At 47.6% G+C, this 22,711-nt stretch overlaps 1 protein-coding gene across 3 annotated transcripts in view; it reads left to right on the top strand.

The window, feature by feature from the left end:
* Positions 1 to 22,711, top strand: part of LOC139267291 (cytosolic carboxypeptidase 2-like) — a 438,496-nt gene that overhangs the window by 34,588 nt on the left and 381,197 nt on the right. Inside the window, exon 2 of one of the 3 annotated variants that reach the window (XM_070885364.1) lies at positions 5,731 to 5,806. The exons of the other annotated variants lie outside the window; for them this stretch is intronic. Coding sequence (XP_070741465.1) covers positions 5,731 to 5,806 — 76 coding nt within the window. The remainder of the gene's footprint in view (positions 1 to 5,730; positions 5,807 to 22,711) is intronic. 3 annotated transcript variants of the gene reach the window in all.

Genomic DNA, 22,711 nt, shown 5'->3' with positions numbered 1-22,711 from the left:
AGCGAGTGGGGCCTCCTCCGATATGGAAGCAGCATGCGAGACAGATGGGTCTGCAAGGCGTCTTCCGTCACTCGCTGCTTGCCCTGCTTTATGATCTGTATTGCCCGTTCAGCTTGGCCACTGGAGGCTGGTTTGAATGGGGCCGACCTGACATGCTTTATGCCGTTACAGCATTTAAATTGTGAAATTTGGAACTCGTAAAACATGGTCCATTGTCACTAAAAGGACGTCGGGCAGGCCATGGGTGCCGATCATTGTCCGAAGGCTCTCTATTGTGGCGGTGGATGTGCTGGATGACATTATAACACATTCGATCCATTTCGAATAAGCATCAATTACAACTAGGAACAGTTTTCTTAGAAAGGGACTCGCGTAGTCTACGTGGATATGGGATGAGGGTTTGGAGGGCCAGGGCCACAGGCTCAGGGGGGCTTCCCTGGGTGCATTGCTGAGTTGCGTGCACATGTTGCACCGGCGTACGCATGACTCTAAGTCTGGGTTGATGCTGGACCACCACACATGCGATCTTGCAATGGCTTTCAACATTACGATGCCGGGGTGTGTGCTATGGAGATACTTGACAAATAAATCTCTGCCCTTCTTGGGCAGGACTACGCAATTTCCCCACAAAATACAGTCGGCCTGGATGGATAGCTCGTCCTTGCGCCGGGGAAACGGCTTAAAATCGCCATGCGTGGTTGCCCAGTTTCCACTTAATATACAGTTTTCACCTGGGTCAGCAGTGGGTCTTGGCTGGTCCAGATTCTTATCTGGCGCGCTGTGACAGGTGATCCTTCGCCCTCAAAGGCTTCCACAGCCATGACCAGTTCCGCGGGCTGCTCCGCTTCACCCTCGGTGGTGGCAAGCGGGAGCCGGCTGAGTGCATCAGCGCAGTTATTGGTGCCTGGTCTGTGGCGGATCGTGTAGTCGTAAGCCGACAATGTTAATGCCCACCTCTGAATGCGAGCTGAGGCGTTGGTATTAATGCCTTTGCTCTCAGAGAATAACGATGTGAGCGGCTTGTGGTCGGTTTCTAGTTTGAACCACCAGCCAAATAGGTATTGGTGTATCTTTTTTACCGCACACACAAACTAGGGCCTCCTTTTCGACCATGCTGTACCCCCTTTCGGCCTTGGAAAGGCTGCGGGATACATACGCTACAGGTTGGAGCTTACCCAACACGTTCGCTTGCTGAAGCACACACTCAATCCCGTAGGATGACGCATCGCACGCTAAAACAAGATGCCTACAAGGATCATACAGCGCCAGTAGTTTGTTTGAGCACAATAAGTTTCTGGCCTTCTCGAAGGCAGTTTCTTGATTTTTACCCCAGACCCAGTCATCACCCTTACGGAGCAATACATGTAAGGGTTCAAGCAAAGTGCTCAGCCCAGGCAGAAAGTTACCAAAGTAGTTCAGTATTTGGAACAAGCACAGCTCCGTCGTGTTGCGTGGTCTCGGGGCCTTCTGGATCGCTTCCGTCTTGGAGTCTGAGGGTCTGATGCTATCTGCTGCGTTCTCCTTCCCAGGAATTCCACCTCTGGTGCCAAGAAGACACATTTGGTTCGTTTCAATCTTAGACCTACTCGATTTAGTTGGCGTAGCACCTCTTCCAGGTTATGGAGGTGTTCATCGGTGTCGTATCTGGTGATCAAAATGTCGTCTTGGAAGACGACCGTTCCCGGGACAGATTTCAGCAGGCTCTCCATATTTTGTTGGAAGATCGCAGCCGCTGAACGGATCCCGAAGGGGCACCGGTTGTATACGAACAGCCCCTTGTGTGTTTATATGCACATCAGCTTCTTGGACGATTCCGCCAGCTCCTGGGTCATGTACGCCGAGGCGAGGTCCAATTTCGAAAACAGCTTTCCGCCCGACAGGGTCGCGAACAAACCTCCACCTTGGGTAGTGGGTACTGGTCCTGTAACGATTCTTGGTTTATGGTTACTTTATAATCTCCACAGGTTCTAATTGTCCCATCACTTTTAAGAACGGGGACAATGGGACTGGCCCAGTCATTAAATTCCACAGGTGATATGATGCCTTCGCGCTGAAGCCGATCTAGCTCGACTTCTACTTTCTCCCGCATCATGTAAGGGACTGCTCTGGCCTTGTGATGAACGGATCTTGCGTCTGGGCTGAGGTGAATTGTCACCTTGGCCCCTGTGAAGCTGCCAATGCCAGGCTGGAACAGTGACGGAAATTTGTCTAAGAGCTGCGTACATGTGGCTTTCTCCACCGATGATAATGCTTTTACATCACCCCATTTCCAGTTAAAATTCCGTAGCCAGCTTCTGCCAACAGCGTGGGCCCGTTACCGGGAACAATCCATAGTGGCAATTTATGCACAGAACCATCATACAGCACCTGAACCATTGCACTTCCGAGGACCGGGATAATCTCTTTAGTCGATCGGGCTCAGCTTGGGTCTGTGTGCCTTGTTTGCCCATAACTTCTCGAAGGCCTTCTGGCTCATGATCAATTGGCTTGCACCCGTGTCCCGTTCCATCGGTACCGGTATGCCGTTTAACCGTTCAGTTTAACATTCATCATAATCGGGGGACTCTTGTTGGTAAAGGTGTGCACTTCATGCACGTGCACCCCATGTACCTCTTCTTCCTCGGTCATCTCTGCGCGATCCTCAGGATCTAAGCTTGACCTCCCATCCATCGAGTTGTAGCACGTTTACACATTCGTTGGAGGTGCCCCATCAATGAGCAATTCTTGCAGGCATATTGTTTGAACCTGCACTGGTTTGCGCGATGAGCCCCTCCACAGCGCCAACAGCTTGCTGATGGACATCCATTCACAGGTACTGATCTCTTCGCATTAGTCCATTGTTGTGGTGAGTGAGCCATCTCGGGTCGAGCAGAGGTCGCATTAGCCCAGCTGGGGGCACTTCTCCTGTCTGCTGACGAATTTAGCTTATTCACGGTGTTTGACCCCGGGTGATTCCGAAGTTGTGAGTAGAGTAGCTTTGTTTCTTCCTCTCTGGCCATGTATACCTGAGCAATCGGGGTGGCTTTGGCTAAGTCCAAGTCTTCCTCTGCGAGCAATTTGTGGAAATTCCTTCGTGCCCAATTCCCAAAACAAAGAAGTCTCTTAACATTTCTTCAAGAACTGTCCTGAGTTTGCATGGCCCAGCAAGATGCCTTAGCTCAGCGATGAACGCTGCCACGTTTTGGCCTACCCCGCACCGGTGGGTGTAGAAATGGTACCTCGCCATGAGCGCACTGCGTTTCGGCTTTAGGTGATTTCGAACTAGCTCGCACAGTTCTACGTAACTTTTCTCAGCGGGTTTCGTCGGGGCCAGTAGGTCCTTGATCAATGTGTATGTCCGTGATCCGCAGACCGTGAGGAGGACAGCCCTGCGTTTGCTGGCATTCGCGTCTCCCTCTAAGTCATTTGAGACAAAGCATTGATCCAGCCGGTCAATGAAATCATCCCAGTCTTCTCCGACGCAATATCGTTCGATGTAGTCAATGTTGGCCATAGCTGCGTGTTAGTATCCTACTCTCGTCGCCAGTTGATATGTATGCTTTTCACCATAATAAATCACACATGGTCCATAGCTGGAGCTGATCACCTTGTCACCTTTAGGTTTATTGTAAACTTAAAAAGTGAGCACTGCAGGGGGAGCCTGCTTTATATAGGGAGGCAGCACGAGGTGTAGTGTTGTGTGCCTCCCGGGCTTTCCCCATCTGTTGGCTATTACATGTAATTACATGGTACAATGCATGGTACAGAGTATGGCTGCAAATACATCACAGTGTTGTTAATTAGTGCCTTCAAAAGGAACTGAATGAATATCTGGTTAGGAATGGGATTGGTTTTATAAGAGCTGCCTTTGTACTGGCACTTGTCTCTGTTGGATTCCAAGAAAGTGGCATCCATGTCATCTTTCAGCATTTTCATAATTAAACACAGCTCCCTTTTTCTGGCAGAAGATTCATTGACTCAGTTTTTCATGGGTCAACAATTCTGCCAATGGATATGGAATTGGACTTAGCAGTAAACAATGAGTCTCCTCGACAACCGAAAGCGTATCCAACAAGTTTACTTTAGTGTTGTTGTCAACTGCACAAGACCCACGTATCATGACCTGTCACAGTGACACTAAACCAACATAAAAACAGCTTGGCCTCGATTTCCGCAGGATTCCCACCCAGATATCTGGGCCCGGTGGCCTGCAGAGGCCCACATGATTAGAATTTGGAGCTGGGAGCAGCACAACTGCACTTTCCGGCTCCACATTCAGGTAAGTATAGCTTAAACACTTAGCTTGTTGTCTGCTGCAGTCCCACTTATAGGCCTGGTGTTCCTGAACACAGCCAGCCTGCTCCTATTTCTTATGTTCTTATGATCAGGCATGGGCGTTGGATGCTTATTTTGTTCCCTGTACAATTCTAGCTTGTAATGAGCATGTGCTTCTGTGCCACCATATTGGCGGCTTGATTACTCATCTAGCGCCTGAAAAGCAAGCACGTGCCATCCAATTTCTAGACGCTTGTCTCTGACCAATGTTCCTCCCTCAGTGAAAATCACCAAAAGCAGATTAATTGGTCATTCATTCTTTTGTTGTTTGTGGGATAAAGCTGTATGCAAAAAAACTGCAACTGCTGCCTATGTGAAAATAGCAACTACAACTTAAAAGTAATCCCTTGGTTGTAAAGTACTTTAAAATAGCCTGAAGATATAAGGCTGGATTTTCATTTGGAATGTGCCTCTGTTAGCGCCCCGGAATTTGGTGCAGGTTTTGCTGCGACGTTGAGCAGTACCACTCAGTCGCGTCGAGCCCCCGGGTTCAACTGCAATGCGATATTTGCTTAGAGTGGCACCGTAGTGAGACTACCAGAGAAAGCTGGCATGCAGAGCTGTCCCAGGACACTAAGGGAAGGAATGATTGAAAAAAATTAAGTGAAATTGATATTTCTTTGGGTTTTTATTGCAATTCACCTTTATTTGGGGGAAATGTTTTTTGTGAAGGGATGCCTCTCTTAGGGCGCTCCGAATCTGGCTCTTTAGCAACGGATTTTCAGTTGCTCACTCGGTCTAATGCCCTAAAAGAGGTGTGGAACACTTCTCTTAGTGTTCCACTCCACTCTCAGGGTACAGCAACCGAATTTTTTGGCTGTCATCGCAAACCATTTTCCGCCGCAAAATTTACCGACCCGCCACCATTAGCGCCCTAAGAAGCCTCCAACTGAAAATCTAGCCCAAGGTGCTATATAAATGCAAATTCTTTCTTTCCTGAATTCAAAAGCTGTCAATCAGACACATAACTGAACCAATCACACAGCATGTTTAAATGTGAAATGTATAATTTAATTATCCCTTCGAACAAATTACCCAGAGACAGACAAACAGGCCTCAAAATATAGTATAGATGTAGGGTGGAATATGACTTCTGTAAGTACAGCTGTTTTGTGCATCAGCAGCAATATTTTCTATTCAGTAAGGACTCAAAGTATGGGTCTATCAGATTTAGCAGATTTACTGTCCCACATGTGTTATAAGATTATTTATGTTTGATGGCACGGCTTGCATTGAACTTTCCAGTTTCACCGCCTTTATATATTTCCCAAGAGCAAGCAGCTACAATCCATTGGTCAGACTGGAATGTCACCACATTCTTCAGTTATTCTAGAATTTCCTATAATAGAAAACAAGGTTCCCGTCATGTAACAAACGAAAGCTTACTAATCTTAACTTCAGCCCATCTCCTTTCAGCTTGAAGAACACACGCAAATGAAAGGCATGAATGATCCAGCAGGTCCCCAGAAGACCTTAATTGACTCTTCAAGAAGTGAGTGAGATAATAAGGGTTTAGCAAGGCTCATCATAAAAAATAAAGAGCAAACCACATGCTTTTATGAGGCTGGTTGGTGCTAAGTTCCATTCTCATCTATAAACTAAATGGCTGGCTCTCAGTTTTCTCCTATATTTTAAAAGAATATTTTGTTGATCAAGTATAATGTTAGAAAACATTTGGGCCAGAATTTTCCCATTGCTGAGCGGAGGTTTTGGGGGTGGGTCAGCAGTAAAAATCCCGGAAATTGTGAGCGCATCAGGAACCCACCGTCATCCCATTGCCTCGGGCTGTTTTGAAGGCGCCACATGGACCTGATCGGCAGAAGTAGGCGACCTCATTCAAGTCATTAACTGTTTGTTGAGAAACATCGGAGAGAGTTTTTAACACCAGCTTTTGACTTTTACTGCAGGAGCACGGGATTCACGCAGCTCAGGTAACTCGCCTGTGAAGGGGAGGCAGAAACCCAGTGTCCCTTGGCGAGTTCATTCATTGAGAGCTGGGAAAAGCACATAAATACTGCAACATTACACCTCATTAGTTGCCTCATGGAAAGGCTCTTGCTCACTTCATTTTATCCACAGATGTCAGATGTCAGATGTCAATTTCTGAAACCTCAGAAGCATTGCTACTCAGTATCAGAACATTGAGGGATTGGCCCTCTGATCTCCACTTTACCTGTCATCTACTACATGAGGGATTAGGAAGCATCCTCCTCCGTTTCAGCTGCCCCCAAAAGTTTGTCACCATCCTCTGTCTGCTCCACGATGACATGCAAGCCGTGATCCCGAGCAATGGATACACCACAGACCCAATCCTCGTCCAGACCGGGGTCAAGCAAGGCTGCATCATCACATCAATGCTCTTTTCGATCTTCCTTGCTGCAATGCTACATCTCACCCTTAGCAAGGTCCCCGCCAGAGTGGAGCTAAATTATAGAACAGATGGGAGTCTGTTCAACCACCGCCGCCTCCAGGCCAGATCCAAGGTCGTCCCATCCTCCGTCATCGAATCACAGTACACAGACGATGCTTGCGTCTGCGCACACTCGGAGGCCAAACTCCAAGCCATCATCAACACCTTCACTGTGTGCGAGAACATGGGCCTTACGCTAAACATCCGTAAGACACAGTTTCTCTACCAACCAGATCCCGCCACACCGCACTGCCCCACCGATTATCAAAATCCATGATGAGGCCTTGGACAACGTGGACCATTTTCCATACCTCAGGAGTCTACTGTCAGCAAGAGCAGACATTGACGACGAGGACGCCTGAGGAAGAGAGTGTTTGAAAACCAGGACTTCAAATCCGGCACCAAGCTCATGGTCTACAAGGCAGTAGTGATACCTGCCCACCTACATGGCTCAGAAACATAGACTATATACAGCAGGCACCTCAAAACGCTGAAGTAGTACCATCATCGCATCCTCCACAAGATCCTGCAAATCCACTGGCAGGATAGACTCACCAACGTCAGTGTTCTCGCTCAGGCCTACATCTCCTGCATCAAAGCATTGACCATGCTCGATCAGCTCCGTTGGGTGAGCCACATTATCCGCATGCCCGACATGAGACTCCCAAAGAAAGCATTCTACGTGGAGCTTCAACACGGCAAGCGAGCCCCAGGTGGGCAGAGGAAACGTTTCAAGGACACCCTCAAAGCCTACTTGACAAAATGCAACATCCCCACCAACTCCTGGGAATCCCTAGTCCACGACCATCCAAAGTGGAGGAAGAGTATCCGGGAGGGCGTTGAGCACCTCGAGTCCCATCGCCATGAACAAGCAGAAACCAAGTGTAGGCAACGGAAGGAGCATGTGGCAACCCAAGCTCCCCAACCACCCTTTCCTTCAACCACTGTCTGCCCCACCTGTGACAGAGACTGTAGGTCCCACATTGGACTCATCAGTCACCTGAGAACTCACTTTTAGAGTGGAAGCAAGTCATCCTCGACTCCTGGACTACATCAGCATGGGTGCCACTTATACTGTCCCACTTATACTGTCCTCATAATCAAACCAAATGAACACCACCAGCAGCAGCAGCAAAAGCAACCACAACAGCAGCTTTCTCCTTAAAGACCAAATGCTCCGCAGGAGAGAGGGGTGCACCATAGGACTGCAGCGAGATGGAGGCAAAACTCCCAACACAAGGTATACAGGCAGAGGATGAGCTTCCTCAACATGACTGAGCAGTAGTGCCAAAGATGGCTCAGGCTATCGTGCCAAGTTGTCGCAGACATTTTTAAAAATTTGTTCCGGAATGTGGGCATCGCTGGCAAGGCCAATATTTATTGCCGATCCCTAATTGCCCTTGAGAAGGTGGTGGTCAGCTGCCTTCTTGAACCACAAGTCCTTATAGTGAAGATACTATAATAGTGCTGTTAGGGAGTGAGTTCCAGGATTTTGACCCATTGACGATGAAGGAACGCCGATATATTGCCAAGTCAGAATGGTGTGTAACTTGGAGGGGAATTTGCAGGTGGTGGTGTTCTCATGCACCTGCTGCCCTTGACCTTCTAGGTGGTGGAGGTCGTGGGTTTAGTAGATGCTGCCTCATGTATCTCACACTACTGTATATAACTGTATCTTATCATGCTATACATGACTGTAACTAGATATGACCTATAACCACAAGCATACTTTACCACCAGGGGTGCACTTGCAGGAGACACTGCATACCTGTTCCACATAGGTATATAAAGGCAGGTCTCAGGCAAGTGCGGCACTCGAGAGCTGTGAAATAAAGGTGCAGGTCCAGAGTGACCTTGACTTCAGCATGTGCCTCATGTAAGTCTGTACTTCAGGGTCAGGACTTTACAGTGGCGACGAGTTACGGGATCACAGAATCCACAGAATGGCTACCAACACTCAGATGAGAAATACAATGCTGGAGACAATTGGGAGGACTTTATAGAAAGGCTCCAGCAAAGCTTTGGAACCAAAGACTGGTTGGGCGATGATAAGGCAGACAAGAGAAGAACCCATCTCTTGACCAGCTGTGGCTCAAAAACATACGCCTTAATGAAGTACCTGCTGGCACCCGAGAAACCAGCAAGCAAGTCGTTTGAGGAGTTGAGCACACTGGTGAGAGACCACCTGAAACCAGCGAGCAGCCTACACATGGCCAGACACAGGTTCTACAACTACAGATGCTGTGTGGGCCAGAGCATACCCGACTTTGTGGCGGAACTTCGGAGGTTGGCTAGTTTATGTGAGTTCTCCGATGAACTAAGAAGAGAAGTGCTGAGAGACTTTTTTATTGAAGGAATAGGCCACGCAGGCATATTCCAAAAGCTAATAGAGACCAAGAACTTGATCCTAGAGGCAGTAGCACTGGTCACACAGACATTCTTGGCAGGAGAAGAAGAAACGAGGTTGATCTATACTGCGGGTACGACAACTAACGAAACATCGGAACAAGGGGTTCACAGCGTGAAACAAGCTGCTACCCCCACACACAGGCAAAGGCAGGAGAGCAGGCCCTCAACAGCAGGCAGTGGCGCCAGAAGACATCAAGGGCCACATGAACGGCCGCTCACAACTCATCAACCCACAATGCGAGCAATCAACTACAGACTGAGAGAAGCTCAAGAGAGATCAACCAGATGCAGCTCATCCTTTGGAAACAATGGAAGCGGTCCGTGCTGGAGATGTGGGGGAAGGTACTCAACAAGAGGGTGTCGATTTCAGCATGCTGTTTGCAGAATGTGCAACTATACAGGGCATCTGGCTCGCATGTGCAGAAAAACAGCAGCTCGGCTGGTATACGAATCGGAAGGGTCGGAAAGCGGACCAGAAGACGGTGGGGACAGTGCCCAGGACGCCGGGGTACAGCGGGTCAAGACGATCAATGTCCACTGTTCTTACGACAAGACACCTCCAATAATGATGAGGGTCCTACTCAACGGGATACCCGTCAACATGGAACTGGACACGGGAGCTAGTCAAATCTCTCATGAGCGTCCAACATTTTGAACAGCTGTGGCCGCACAAAAGCAACAGACCAAAACTCACAAGGGTTGACACCAAATGCAGGGAGATAGAGGGAAACAAAAAGGAGGCAAAAACAAAAGACAGAAAGGAGATGAGGAAAAGTGGAGGGCAGAGAAACCCAAGGCAAAGAACAAAAAGGGCCATTGTACAGCAAAATTCTAAAAGGACAGAGGGTGTTAAAAAAACAAGCCTAAAGGCTTTGTGTCTTAATGCAAGGAGTATCCGCAATAAGGTGGATGAATTAACTGTGCAAATAGATGTTAACAAATATGATGTGATTGGGATTACGGAGACGTGGCTCCAGGATGAGCAGGGCTGGGAACTCAACATCCAGGGGTATTCAACATTCAGGAAGGATAGAATAAAAGGAAAAGGAGGTGGGGTAGCATTGCTGGTTAAGGAGGAGATTAAGGCAATAGTTAGGAAGGACATTAGCTTGGATGATGTGGAATCTATATGGGTAGAGCTGCAGAACACCAAAGGGCAAAAAACGTTAGTGGGAGTTGTGTACAGACCTCCAAACAGTAGTAGTGATGTTGGGGAGGGCATCAAACAGGAAATTAGGGGTGCGTGCAATAAAGGTGCAGCAGTTATAATGGGTGACTTTAATATGCACATAGATTGGGCTAACCAAACTGGAAGCAATACGGTGGAGGAGGATTTTCTGGAGTGCATAAGGGATGGTTTTTTTAGACCAATATGTCGAGGAACCAACTAGGGGGGAGGCCATCTTAGACTGGGTGTTATGTAATGAGAAAGGATTAATTAGCAATCTCGTTGTGCGAGGCCCCTTGGGGAAGAGTGACCATAATATGGTGGAATTCTGCATTAGGATGGAGAATGAAAGAGTTAATTCAGAGACCATGGTCCAGAACTTAAAGAAGGCTAACTTTGAAGGTATGAGGCGTGAATTGGCTGAGATGGATTGGCGAATGATACTTAAGGGGTTGACTGTGGATGGGCAATGGCAGACATTTAGAGACCGCATGGATGAACTACAACAATTGTACATTCCTGTCTGGCATAGAAATAAAAAAGGGAAGGTGGCTCAACCGTGGCTATCAAGGGAAATCAGGGATAGTATTAAAGCCAAGGAAGTGGCATACAAATTGGCCAGAAATAGCAGCGAACCTGGGGACTGGGAGAAATTTAGAACTCAGCAGAGGAGGACAAAGGGTTTGATTAGGGCAGGGAAAATGGAGTATGAGAAGAACCTTGCAGGGAACATTAAGACGGATTGCAAAAGTTTCTATAGATATGTAAAGAGAAAAAGGTTAGTAAAGACAAACGTAGGTCCCCTGCAGTCAGAATCAGGGGAAGTCATAACGGGCAACAAAGAAATGGCGGACCAATTGAACAAGTACTTTGGTTCGGTATTCACGAAGGAGGACACGAACAACCTTCCGGTTATAAAAGGGGTCGGGGGGTCTAGTAAGGAGGAGGAACTGAGGGAAATCCTTATTAGCCGGGAAATTGTGTTGGGGAAATTGATGGGATTGAAGGCCGATAAATCCCCAGGGCCTGATGGACTGCATCCCAGAGTACTTAAGGAGGTGGCCTTGGAAATAGTGGATGCGTTGACAGTCATTTTCCAACATTCCATTGACTCTGGATCAGTTCCTATGGAGTGGAGGGTAGCCAATGTAACCCCACTTTTTAAAAAAGGAGGGAGAGAGAAAACAGGGAATTATAGACCGGTCAGCCTCACATCGGTAGTGGGTAAAATGATGGAATCAATTATTAAGGATGTCATAGCAGTGCATTTGGAAAGAGGTGACATGATAGGTCCAAGTCAGCATGATTTGTGAAAGGGAAATCATGCTTGACAAATCTTCTGGAATTTTTTGAGGATGTTTCCAGTAGAGTGGATAAGGGAGAACCAGTTGATGTGGTATATTTGGACTTTCAGAAGGCGTTCGACAAGGTCCCACACAAGAGATTGATGTGAAAAGTTAGAGCACATGGGATTGGGGGTAGTGTACTGACATGGATTGAGAACTGGTTGTCAGACAGGAAGCAAAGAGTAGGAGTAAATGGGTACTTTTCAGAATGGCAGGCAGTGACTAGTGGGGTACCGCAAGGTTCTGTGCTGGGGCCCCAGCTGTTTACACTGTACATTAATGATTTAGATGAGGGGATTAAATGTAGTATCTCAAAATTTGCGGATGACACTAAGTTGGGTGGCAGTGTGAGCTGCGAGGAGGATGCTGTGAGGCTGCAGAGCGACTTGGATAGGTTAGGTGAGTGGGCAAATGCATGGCAGATGAAGTATAATGTGGATAAATGTGAGGTTATCCACTTTGGTGGTAAAAACAGAGAGACAGACTATTATCTGAATGGTGACAGATTAGGAAAAGGGGAGGTGCAAAGAGACCTGGGTGTCATGGTACATCAGTCATTGAAGGTTGGCATGCAGGTGCAGCAGGCGGTTAAGAAAGCAAATGGCATGTTGGCCTTCATAGCAAGGGGATTTGAGTACAGGGGCAGGGAGGTGTTGCTACAGTTGTACAGGGCATTGGTGAGGCCACACCTGGAGTATTGTGTACAGTTTTGGTCTCCTAACCTGAGGAAGGACATTCTTGCTATTGAGGGAGTGCAGCGAAGGTTCACCAGACTGATTCCCGGGATGGCGGGACTGACCTATCAAGAAAGACTGGATCAACTGGGCTTGTATTCACTGGAGTTCAGAAGAATGAGAGGGGACCTCATAGAAACATATAAAATTCTGACGGGGTTAGACAGGTTAGATGCAGGAAGAATGTTCCCAATGTTGGGGAAGTCCAGAACCAGGGGTCACAGTCTAAGGATAAGGGGTAAGCCATTTAGGACCGAGATGCGGAGGAACTTCTTCACCCAGAGAGTGGTGAACCTGTGGAATTCTCTACCACAGAAAGTTGTTGAGGCCAATTCACTAAATATATTCAAAAAGGAGTTAGATGAGGTCCTTACTGCTAGGGGGATCAAGGGGTATGGCGAGAAAGCAGGAATGGGGTACTGAAGTTGAATGTTCAGCCATGAACTCATTGAATGGCGGTGCAGGCTAGAAGGGCCGAATGGCCTACTCCTGCACCTATTTTCTATGTTTCTATGTTTCTAAACTAAGGACCTATACCAAAGAAATCGTCCCAGTCCTTGGCAGCGCCATGCTCTCAGTCACACACAAAGGGACGGTGAACCGACTTCCCCTGTGAATTGTCCCCCGAGATCTCCCAGTACTGTTGGGGAGAAGCTGGCTGGCTAAACTAAATTGGAAATGGGATGATGTTCACGCCATGTCGTCAGAGGAACGGACCTCCTGATCAACAGTTCTAAGTCGTTTTGAACATCTCTTTCAGCCAGGTGTGGGCACCTTCAAAGGGCTAAAGTTAAAATCTACATCACACAGGATGCCAGACCGGTCCATCACAAGGCTAGAGCTGTGCCTTATATGATGAGGGAAAAGATTGAACACGAACTGAACTGGCTTCTGAGGGAAGGCATTATCTCACCCGTGGAATTTAGTGACTGGGCAAGTCCCATCGTCCCCGTCATGAAGCCTGATGGATCCGTAAGAATCTGTGGGGATTACAAGTCTACCAAAAACAGAGTCTCCCTACAGGACCAATACCCGCTGCCCAGAGCGGAGGACCTATTTGCCACTTTGGCTGGAGGAAAACTTTTCTCGAAACTAGATCTCACATCTGCGTATATGACGCAAGAACTGACCAAAGCGCCTAAGCTACTCACCACCATCAACACACATTGAGGCCTTTTTATGTACAATCGATGCCCATTCGGCATCAGGTCGGCAGTTGCTATATTCCAGCGCAACATGGAGAGTCTGCTCAAGTCCATCCCGGGGACGATTGTGTTTCAAGATGACATACTCATCACGGGCAGGGACACCGACTCCCATCTCCGCAATTTGGAGGAAGTACTAAGTCGATTGGATCAGGTAGGCCTAAGAGTTTAGAAATCCAAGTGTCTGTTTCTCGCGCCAGAGGCTGAATTTTTGGGCAGAAGGATTGCCGCTGATGGAATCCGCCCAACAGAATCCCAAACCGAAGCAATTCATCTGGCACCCAGGCCCCGGAATGTCTCAGAACTGCGTGCCTTTCTCGGGCTACTCAATTACTTTGGGAACTTTATGCAGAACTTGAGCATGCTGCTGGAGCCTCTCCACGTGCTACTCAGAAAGGGGTGTGATTGGTTTTGGGGGGACGCCCAAGAACGCACCTTCAATAAGGCATGCAACCTTTTATGTTCCAACAGTGTTTTAGCCTTTTTTGACCCAGGTAAAAAGCTAGTTCTTACATGTGATGCATCAGCGTACGGGGTCGGGTGCATTTTATAGCAATGTCAATGATGTGGGTAAATTACAACCCATAGCTTCTGCCTCCGGGTCACTTTCGCAGGCAGAGCACGGGTACGGTATGGTTGAGAAACAGGCGCTCGCGTGCGTGTACGGTGTCAAAAAGATGCACCAATACCTTTTCGGGGCCAAGTTCGCATTAGAAACCGACCACAAACCCCTCATGTCCCTGCTATCCGAATGCAAGGCAATAAACGGCAACGCCTCGGCGCGCATTCAGCGGTGGGCACTGATGCTGGCGTCTTACGACTACACAATAAGGCACAGACCAGGAACAGACAACTGTGCCGACGCACTTAGCAGGCTACCCCTGGTGACCACAGAAGGTCCGACGAACAGGACTGTGAGATGGTCATGGCAATCAATGTCTTTGAATCCACAGGTTCGCCCATGAACGGCTCGCCAAATCAGAGCCTGAACGACCAGCGACCCCACGTTATCCTTAGTCAAAAGATGTGTTTTAACTGGTGACTGAGCAGAGGCCCGCAATGCCTGCCCCGAGGAGATCAAACCTTTCCATAGGCGCATGCATGAACTATCACTACAGGCAGACTGCCTGATGTGGGGCAGCCGAGTAGTTATGCCCTTGCGAGGCAGAGAGGCGTTTGTCCGGGAGCTCCACCGCGAGCACCCGGGGATCGTGCTTATGAAGGCCATAGCCAGATCCCACGTCTGGTGGCCCGGCATTGACGCGGACTTGGAGCTCTGCGTCCGATGGTGTACCATTTGTGCCCAATTCAGTAATGCCCCAGGGAGGCCCCGCTAAGCCCCTGGCCCTGGCCCACCAAACCGTGGTCGTGGGTGCACGTAGACTATGTGGGCCCATTCATGGGCAAAATGTTCCTCGTAGTCATCGATGCATTTTCAAAGTGGATCGAGTGCACCATTTTAAACTCGAGCACCACCTCCACTACTCTGGAGAGCCTTAGAACCATGTTTGCAATGTACGGAATTTCTGACATATTGGTCAGTGATAATGGTCTATGCTTCACCAGCGCAGAAAGGCTATCCCGCTCTCCAACCGGTACTCTATTCTGACTACAGTCGAGGGCGGTGATGCCTCTGGGGAGTGCAGCCAGGGCCAAGTCCACAGCACCGTGGGTGGCTCAGCTGCACAGGGGGGGAGGAAGAAGACGGGAAGGGCTATAGTGATAGGAGATTCAATAGTTAGGCGCTTCTGCGGCAGCAAAAGTGACATCAGGATGGTGTGTTGCCTCCCTGGTGCAAGGGTCAGTGATGTCACTGAGCAACTGCAGGGCATTCTGGGGAGGGAAGGGGAACAGCCAGTGGTTGTGGTCCACATTAATACCAACGATATAGGTCAAAAGAGGGCTGAGGTCCTGAAAGCTGAGGTTAGGGAGCTAGGAGTAAGATTGAAAGCCAGGACCTCAAAGGTGGTAATCTCGGGATTACTGACAGTGCCACGTACTAGTGAGGGTAGAAATAGGAAGGCTAGTCAAATAAATACGTGGCTGGGGCATTGGTGTAGGAGGGAGGGCTTTAGTTTCCTGAACAATTGGGACCGCTTCTGGGGTAGGTGGGACCTGTACAAGTCGGACAGGTTACACCTCAACAGAGACGGGACCAATGTGCTCGCGGGTGGTTTTGATAGTGCGGTTGGGAGGGCTTTAAACTAGTTTGGCAGGGGGATGAGAACCCAGGAGAGGGCTCTGAGCTAGTTAGAGTGGGTGAGAGCTCAGATGAACAGAACCCCAAGAAAGGATACAAAAGGCAAGAGGCAACAGAACAGAGTAGATTGGGGTAAGTGTAAATCACAAGGTGATAGGAAGCGACAATATGTATGAATATAAAGGGGCTGCAGGAGGGGTCAAAACTAAAAACCATGGTTTAAAAACTAGTATTAAAACATTTTACCAAAACGCACGCCGCATTCGAAACAACGTAAATGAGTTGAAGGCACAAATCTTTACAAATGGGTATGATTTGGTGGCCATTACCAAAACGTGGTTGCAGGGTGGCCAAGACTGGGAATTAAACATTCAGGAGTATCTGACAATTCGGAAAGATAAACAAGAAGGGAAAGGAGGTGGGATAGCTCTGATAATAAACGATGATATCAGGGCAGTTGTGAGAGATGATATTGGCTCTAATGAACAAAATGTTGAATCATTGTGGGTGGAGATTAGAGATAGTAAGGGGAAAAAGTCACTGGTGGGCGTAGTTTATAGGCCCCCAAATAATAACTTCACGGTAGGGCGGGCAATAATCAAGGGAATAATGGAGGCATGTGAAAAAGGAACGGCAGTAATCATGGGGGATTTTAACCTACATATTGATTGGTCAAATCAAATCGCACGGGGTAGCCTTGAGGAGGAATTCATAGAATTCATACGGGATTGTTTCTTAGAACAGTATGTTACAGAAGCTACAAGGGAGCAAGCTATCTTAGATCTGGTCCTGTGTAATGAGACAGGAATAATAAATGATCTCCTAGTAAAAGATCCTCTCGGAATGAGTGATCACAGTATGGTTGAATTTGTAATAATACAGATTGAATGTGAGGAAGTAGTGTCTCAAATGAGCGTACTATGCTTAAACAAAGGGGACTACAGTGGAATGAGGGCAGAGTTTAGACTGGGAACACAGACTAAACAGTGGCACAATTGAGGAACAGTGGAGGACTTTTAAGGAGCTCTTTCATAGTACTCAACAAAAATATATTCCATGAAAAAGAAAGGCGGTAAGAGAAGGGATAACCAGCCGTGGATAACCAAGGAAATAAAGGAGAGTATCAAATTAAAAACCAATGCATATAAGGTGGCCAAGGTTAGTGGGAAACTAGAGGATTGGGAAAATTTTAAACGACAGCAAAGAATGACTAAGAAAGCAATAAAGAAAAGAAAGATAGATTACAAAAGTAAACTTGCGCAAAACATAAAAACAGATAGTAAAAGCTTTTACCGATATATAAAACGGAAAAGAGTGACTAAAGTAAATGTTGGTCCCTTAGAAGATGAGAAGGGGGATTTAATAATGGGAAATGTGGAAATGGCTGAGACCTTAAACAATTATTTTGCTTCGGTCTTCACAGTGGAAGACACAAAAACCATGCTAAAAATTGCTGGTCACGGGAATGTGGGAAGGGAGGACCTTGAGACAATCACTATCACTAGGGGGGTAGTGCTGGACAGGCTAATGGGACTCAAGGTAGACAAGTCCCCTGGTCCTGATGAAATGCATCCCAGGGTATTAAAAGAGATGGCGGAAGTTATAGCAGATGCATTCGTTATAATCTACCAAAATTCTCTGGACTCTGGGGAGGTACCAGCGGATTGGAAAGCATCTAATGTAACGCCTCTGTTTAAAAAAGGGGGCAGACAAAAGGCAGGTAACTATAGGCCGGTTAGTTTAACATCTGTAGTGGTGAAAATGCTTGAAGCTATCATGAAGGAAGAAATAGCAGGACATCTAGATCGGAATAGTGCAATCAAGCAGACGCAACATGGATTCATGAAGGGGAAATCATGTTTAACTAATTTACTGGAATTCTTTGACGATCTAACGAGCATGGTGGATAGAGGTGTACCAATGGATGTGGTATATTTAGATTTCCAAAAGGCATTCGATAAGGTGCCACACAAAAGGTTACTGCAAAAGATAAAGGTATGCGGAGTCACAGGAAATGTATTAGCATAGATCGAGAATTGGCTGGCTAACAGAAAGCAGAGAGTCGGGATAAATGGGTGCTTTTCAGGTTGGAAATTGGTGGTTAGTGGTGTGCCACAGGGATTGGTGCTGGGACCAAAACTATTTACAATATACATAGATGACCTGGAAGAGGAGACAGAGTGTAGTGTAACAAAATTTGCAGATGACACAAAGATTAGTGGGAAAGCGGGTTGTGTAGAGGACACAGAGAGGCTGCAAAGAGATTTAGATAGGTTAAGCAAATGGGCTAAGGTTTGGCAGATGAAATACAATGTCGGAAAATATGAGGTCATCCATCTTGGAAAAAAAAGCAGTAAAAGGGAATATTATTTGAATGGGGAGAAATTACAACATGCTGCGGTGCAAAGGGACCTGGGGGTCCTTGTGCATGAATCCCAAAAAGTTAGTTTGCAGGTGCAGCAGGTAATCAGGAAGGTGAATGGAATGTTGGCCTTCATTGTGAGAGGGATGGAGTACAAAAGCAGGGAGGTCCTGCTGCAACTGTACAGGGTATTGGTGAGGCCGCACCTGGAGTACTGCGTGCAGTTTTGGTCACCTTAAGGAAGGATATACTAGCCTTGGAGCGGGTACAGAGATGATTCACTAGGCTGATTCCGGAGATGAGGGGGTTACCTTATGATGATAGATTGAGTAGACTGGGTCTTTACTCGTTGGAGTTCAGAAGGATGAGGGGTGATCTTATAGAAACATTCAAAATAATGAAAGGGATAGACAAGATAGAGGCAGAGAGTTTGTTTCCACTGGTCGGGGAGACTAAAACTAGGGGGCACAGCCCCAAAATACGGGGGAACCAATTTAAAACCGAGTTGAGAAGGAATTTCTTCTCCCAGAGGGTTGTGAATCTATGGAATTCTCTGCCCAAGGAAGCAGTTGAGGCTAGCTCATTGAATGTATTGAAATCACAGATAGATAGATTTTTAACCAATAAGGGAATTAAGGGTTATGGGGAGCGGGTGGATAAGTGGAGCTGAGTCCACGGCCAGATCAGCCATGATCTTGTTGAGTGGCAGAGCAGGCGCGAGGTGCTAGATGGCCTACTCCAGTTCCTAATTCTTATGTTCTTATGTTCTTATGTTCAAGATTTTATAGTTGACCATGGCATAAATCACGTTAAGACGGCACCTTTCTAGCCGGCCTCCAATGGCCAGGCGGAGCGAGCAGTGCAAATCATTAAACAAGGCATTCTCAAAATCCAAGGTCCCACGCTGCAGAGCCGCCTGTCTCGTCTGCATTCGTTGACTGGGGTTCCCCCCGCGCAACTATTGATGAAATGGACCTTAAAGACTAGGCTCTCGTTAATCCTCCCAGACATGCATGAAATTGTTGAGGCAAAGCGCTGGAAGCTAACTGAGTACCATGACCGAAATTTGAGAGGGAGGTGGAATGAGATAGGGGACACAGTGTTTGTGCTAAACTATGGCAGGGGTCCCAAATGGCTTGCAAGGACAGTAACAGGCAAGGAAGGAAGCAGGCAACTGGTTATACAAATGGACAATGGCCAAACCTGCCGGAGGAATGCAGACCAAGTAAAAAGTAGATTCACCAACAACACTGCAGAACCAGAGGCAGACTACAATGTGGAACTCACACCACATCTCGTGGACAGACAAAGGGAACAACCTGAAGAAAGGACAGTCTCAACAGGCAGCCCAGGCGAGATACCAGCAATCATACTGAACGAAACAGACAGCCCAGGCAAGATACCAGCAATCACTCCGAAAGAAAAACAGGCACCAAGGCAAACAACTGAACCACAACTAAGACGCTCCACGTGAGAGCGTAGACTACCTGAGAGACTGAATCTATAAAGACAATAAGACCTTGGGGGAGGGTGATGTCATGTATCTCACACTACTATAACTCTATCTTACCATGCTATACATGACTGTAACTAGATATGACCTGTAACCACAAGCATACTTTACCACCAGGGGTGCACTTGCAGGAGACACTGCATACCTGTTCCACACAGGTATATAAAGGCAAGTCTCAGGCAAGTGCGTCACTCGAGAGCTATGAAATAAAGGTGCAGGTCCAGAGTGACCTTGACTTCAGCATGTGCCTCGTGTAAGTCTGTACTGCAGGGTCAGGACTTTACACTGCCAAAGAAGCCTTATGAGTTGCTGCAGTGTATCTTGTAGATGATACATACTGCAGCCACGCTGCGCCCATGTTGGAGGGAGTAAATGTTTAAGGTGGTGGATGGGGTGCCAATCAAGCGGGCTGCTTTGTCCTGGAGCTTCTTGAGTGTTGTTGGAGCTGCACTCATCCAGGCAAGTGGAGAGTATTCCAACACACTCCAGACTTATGCCTTGTAGATGGTGGAAAGGCTTTGGAGAGTCAGGAGGTGAGACACTCTCTGCCGAATACCCAGCCTCTGATCCGCTCTTGTTGCCTGGTCCAATTAAGTTTCTGGTCAAAGGTGACCCCCAGGATGTAGAAGGTAGGGAATTCACCGATGGTATTGCCGTTGTATATCAAAGGGAAGTGGTTAGAATCTCGCTTGTTTGAGATGGTCATTGCCTGACACTTGAGTGGCACGAATGTTACTTGCCACTTATCAGCCTAAGCTTGAATGTCATCCAGGACTTGTTGCATGTAGGCCTGGACTGCTACATTTCTGAGGAGTTGCGAATGGAACTGAACATTGTGCAGTCATCAGCGAACATCCCCACTTCTGACCTTATGATAGAGGGAAGGTCATTGATGAAGCAGCTGAAGATAGTTGGGAACTCCTGCAGCAATGTCCTGGGGCTGGGTTGATTGACCTCAAACAACCACAACCATCTTCCTTTGTGCTAGGTATGACTCCAGCCAGTGGAGATTTTTCCCCCTAATTCCTATTGACTTCAGTTTTACTAGGGCTCCTTGATGCCACACTCAGTGAAATGCTGCCTTGCTGTCAAGGGCAGTCACACTCACCTCACCTCTGGAATTCAGCTCTGTTGGACATGAGGTCTGGAGCTGAATGGTTCTGGTGGAACCCAAACTGAGCAACAGTGAGCAGGGTATTGGTGAATAAGTGCTGTTTCATAGCACTGTCAATGACACCTTCCATCACTTTACTGATGATTGAGAGTAGACTGATGGGGTGGTAATTGGCTGGATTGGATTTGTCCTGCTTTTTGTGAACTGGACATACCTGGGCAGTTTTTCATATTGTCGGTTAGATGCCAGTTTTAAGTGTACTGGAACAGCTTGGCTGTAGGCGCAGCTAGTTCTGGAGCAGAAGTCTTCAGCCCGACAGCCAGGATGTTATTGGGGCCCATAGCCTTTGCTGTATCCAGTGCAGTCAGCCACTTCTTGATATCACGTGGAGTGAATCGAATTGGCTGAAGACTAGCTTCTGTGATGTTAGGGACCTCAGGAGGTGGCCAATATGGATCATCCACTCGCCACTTATGGCTGAAGATGGTTGTAAATGCATTTGTAATTTGGGCTCTGCCATCATTGAGGATGCGGGTATTCATGGAGCCTCCTCCTGTTACTTGTTTAATTCTCCACCACTGGATGTGGCAGGACTAAAGTGCTTTGATCTGATCCGTTGATGTGGGATCTTTTAGCTCTGTTTATACTTTACTGCTTCCACTGCTTAGCACGTATGTAGTTCTGTGTTGCTGCTTCCCTAGGTTGGTACCTCATTTTTAGGTACGCCTGGTGCTGCTCCTGGCATTTGTAGCTTGCTGCAATAAGACTTGCTGCCCAGAGGTCCTGGTGGACCAATAGCTGTCAAAGTCACCAATGCCCTCAACTTCTTTGCCTCAGGCTCCTTCCAGAGATCTGCAGTAGACATTTGTGGCATCTCGCAGTCAGCCGCCCATAGATGTATCACCCAGGTGAGCGATGCCACATTTCACATGCCAGCCAATTATATCAACTTTGCCACTGATGAGGCCAGTGTTACCGAGTGAGTGCTCGGCTTTGAGACTCTGGCTGGCTTCCCACAGGTACAGCGTGTCATTGACTGCAGACATTTGGCCAGGATGGCACCCCCTCATCATCCAGGAGTGTTTGTGAATTGCAAGAGTTACCCCTCCCTTAATATGCAGTTCATTTGCAACCATTAAAAGATGATCATGCATGTGTGTGCCACATTCCCTGGCAGCTGTCATGAATCTTTCATGCTGCAGCAGTCCACCCTCCCTCAGCTCTTCGCACCTCCAAACACACTTACCAACTGGTTGCTTGGAGACAAGGGCTATCTACTGAAGATGTGGTTGATGACACCCCGAGGACACCAAGTACTGAGGTCGAGGAGCGTAATAATAAGAGCCACATGACCACCAAATGTGTCATACAGAAAGCAATTGGCATGCTGACGATGTGCTTCAGCTGCTTTGATAGATCTGGAGGAGCCCTTCAGTACACACCAGGCAGGGTCCCCAAAATCATCGTCGTATGCTGCACACTGCACAACATAGCACAGCTGTAGGAGGAGCAAGGCACAGAGCGCACAACCTCTTTGGAAGACGAGGAGGAGGAACCTAAGCGGAGATGCACATTGCTGCCAGGGAGGCCCGCGATGCCCTCATCACGGACAGATTTACTCAACTGGCTCCAATGCACCCATATGGCTGCCACATGCTGTACTAAGCTCCCTCCCCGCCAACAACATCATAAAGCATCCCGACAATAAACAAGCCATTTCTCTCAACCAAACCCCCAGAGTTTGAAGTGAAGTAATGTCTCACCATTTACTCCAAGTGACAAAGCCACTTCCAAGTTTTAAGAAAAAATGGATAACACCAGAAAGTGGTGTGAAGAAATACATTTACGTGTGTCGTCAAAAGAACAGAAACTTAATACTAACAGCTTTTCATAGACCCATTATCATATCTTAGAGAGCACACACATCACACTGCCT

Source organism: Pristiophorus japonicus, chromosome 7 (assembly GCF_044704955.1).
Source record: "Pristiophorus japonicus isolate sPriJap1 chromosome 7, sPriJap1.hap1, whole genome shotgun sequence".
NCBI lineage: Eukaryota > Metazoa > Chordata > Chondrichthyes > Pristiophoridae > Pristiophorus > Pristiophorus japonicus.
The sequence above is the reverse complement of the archived record's forward strand: the minus strand, read 5'-3'. Positions and strand labels throughout refer to the sequence as shown.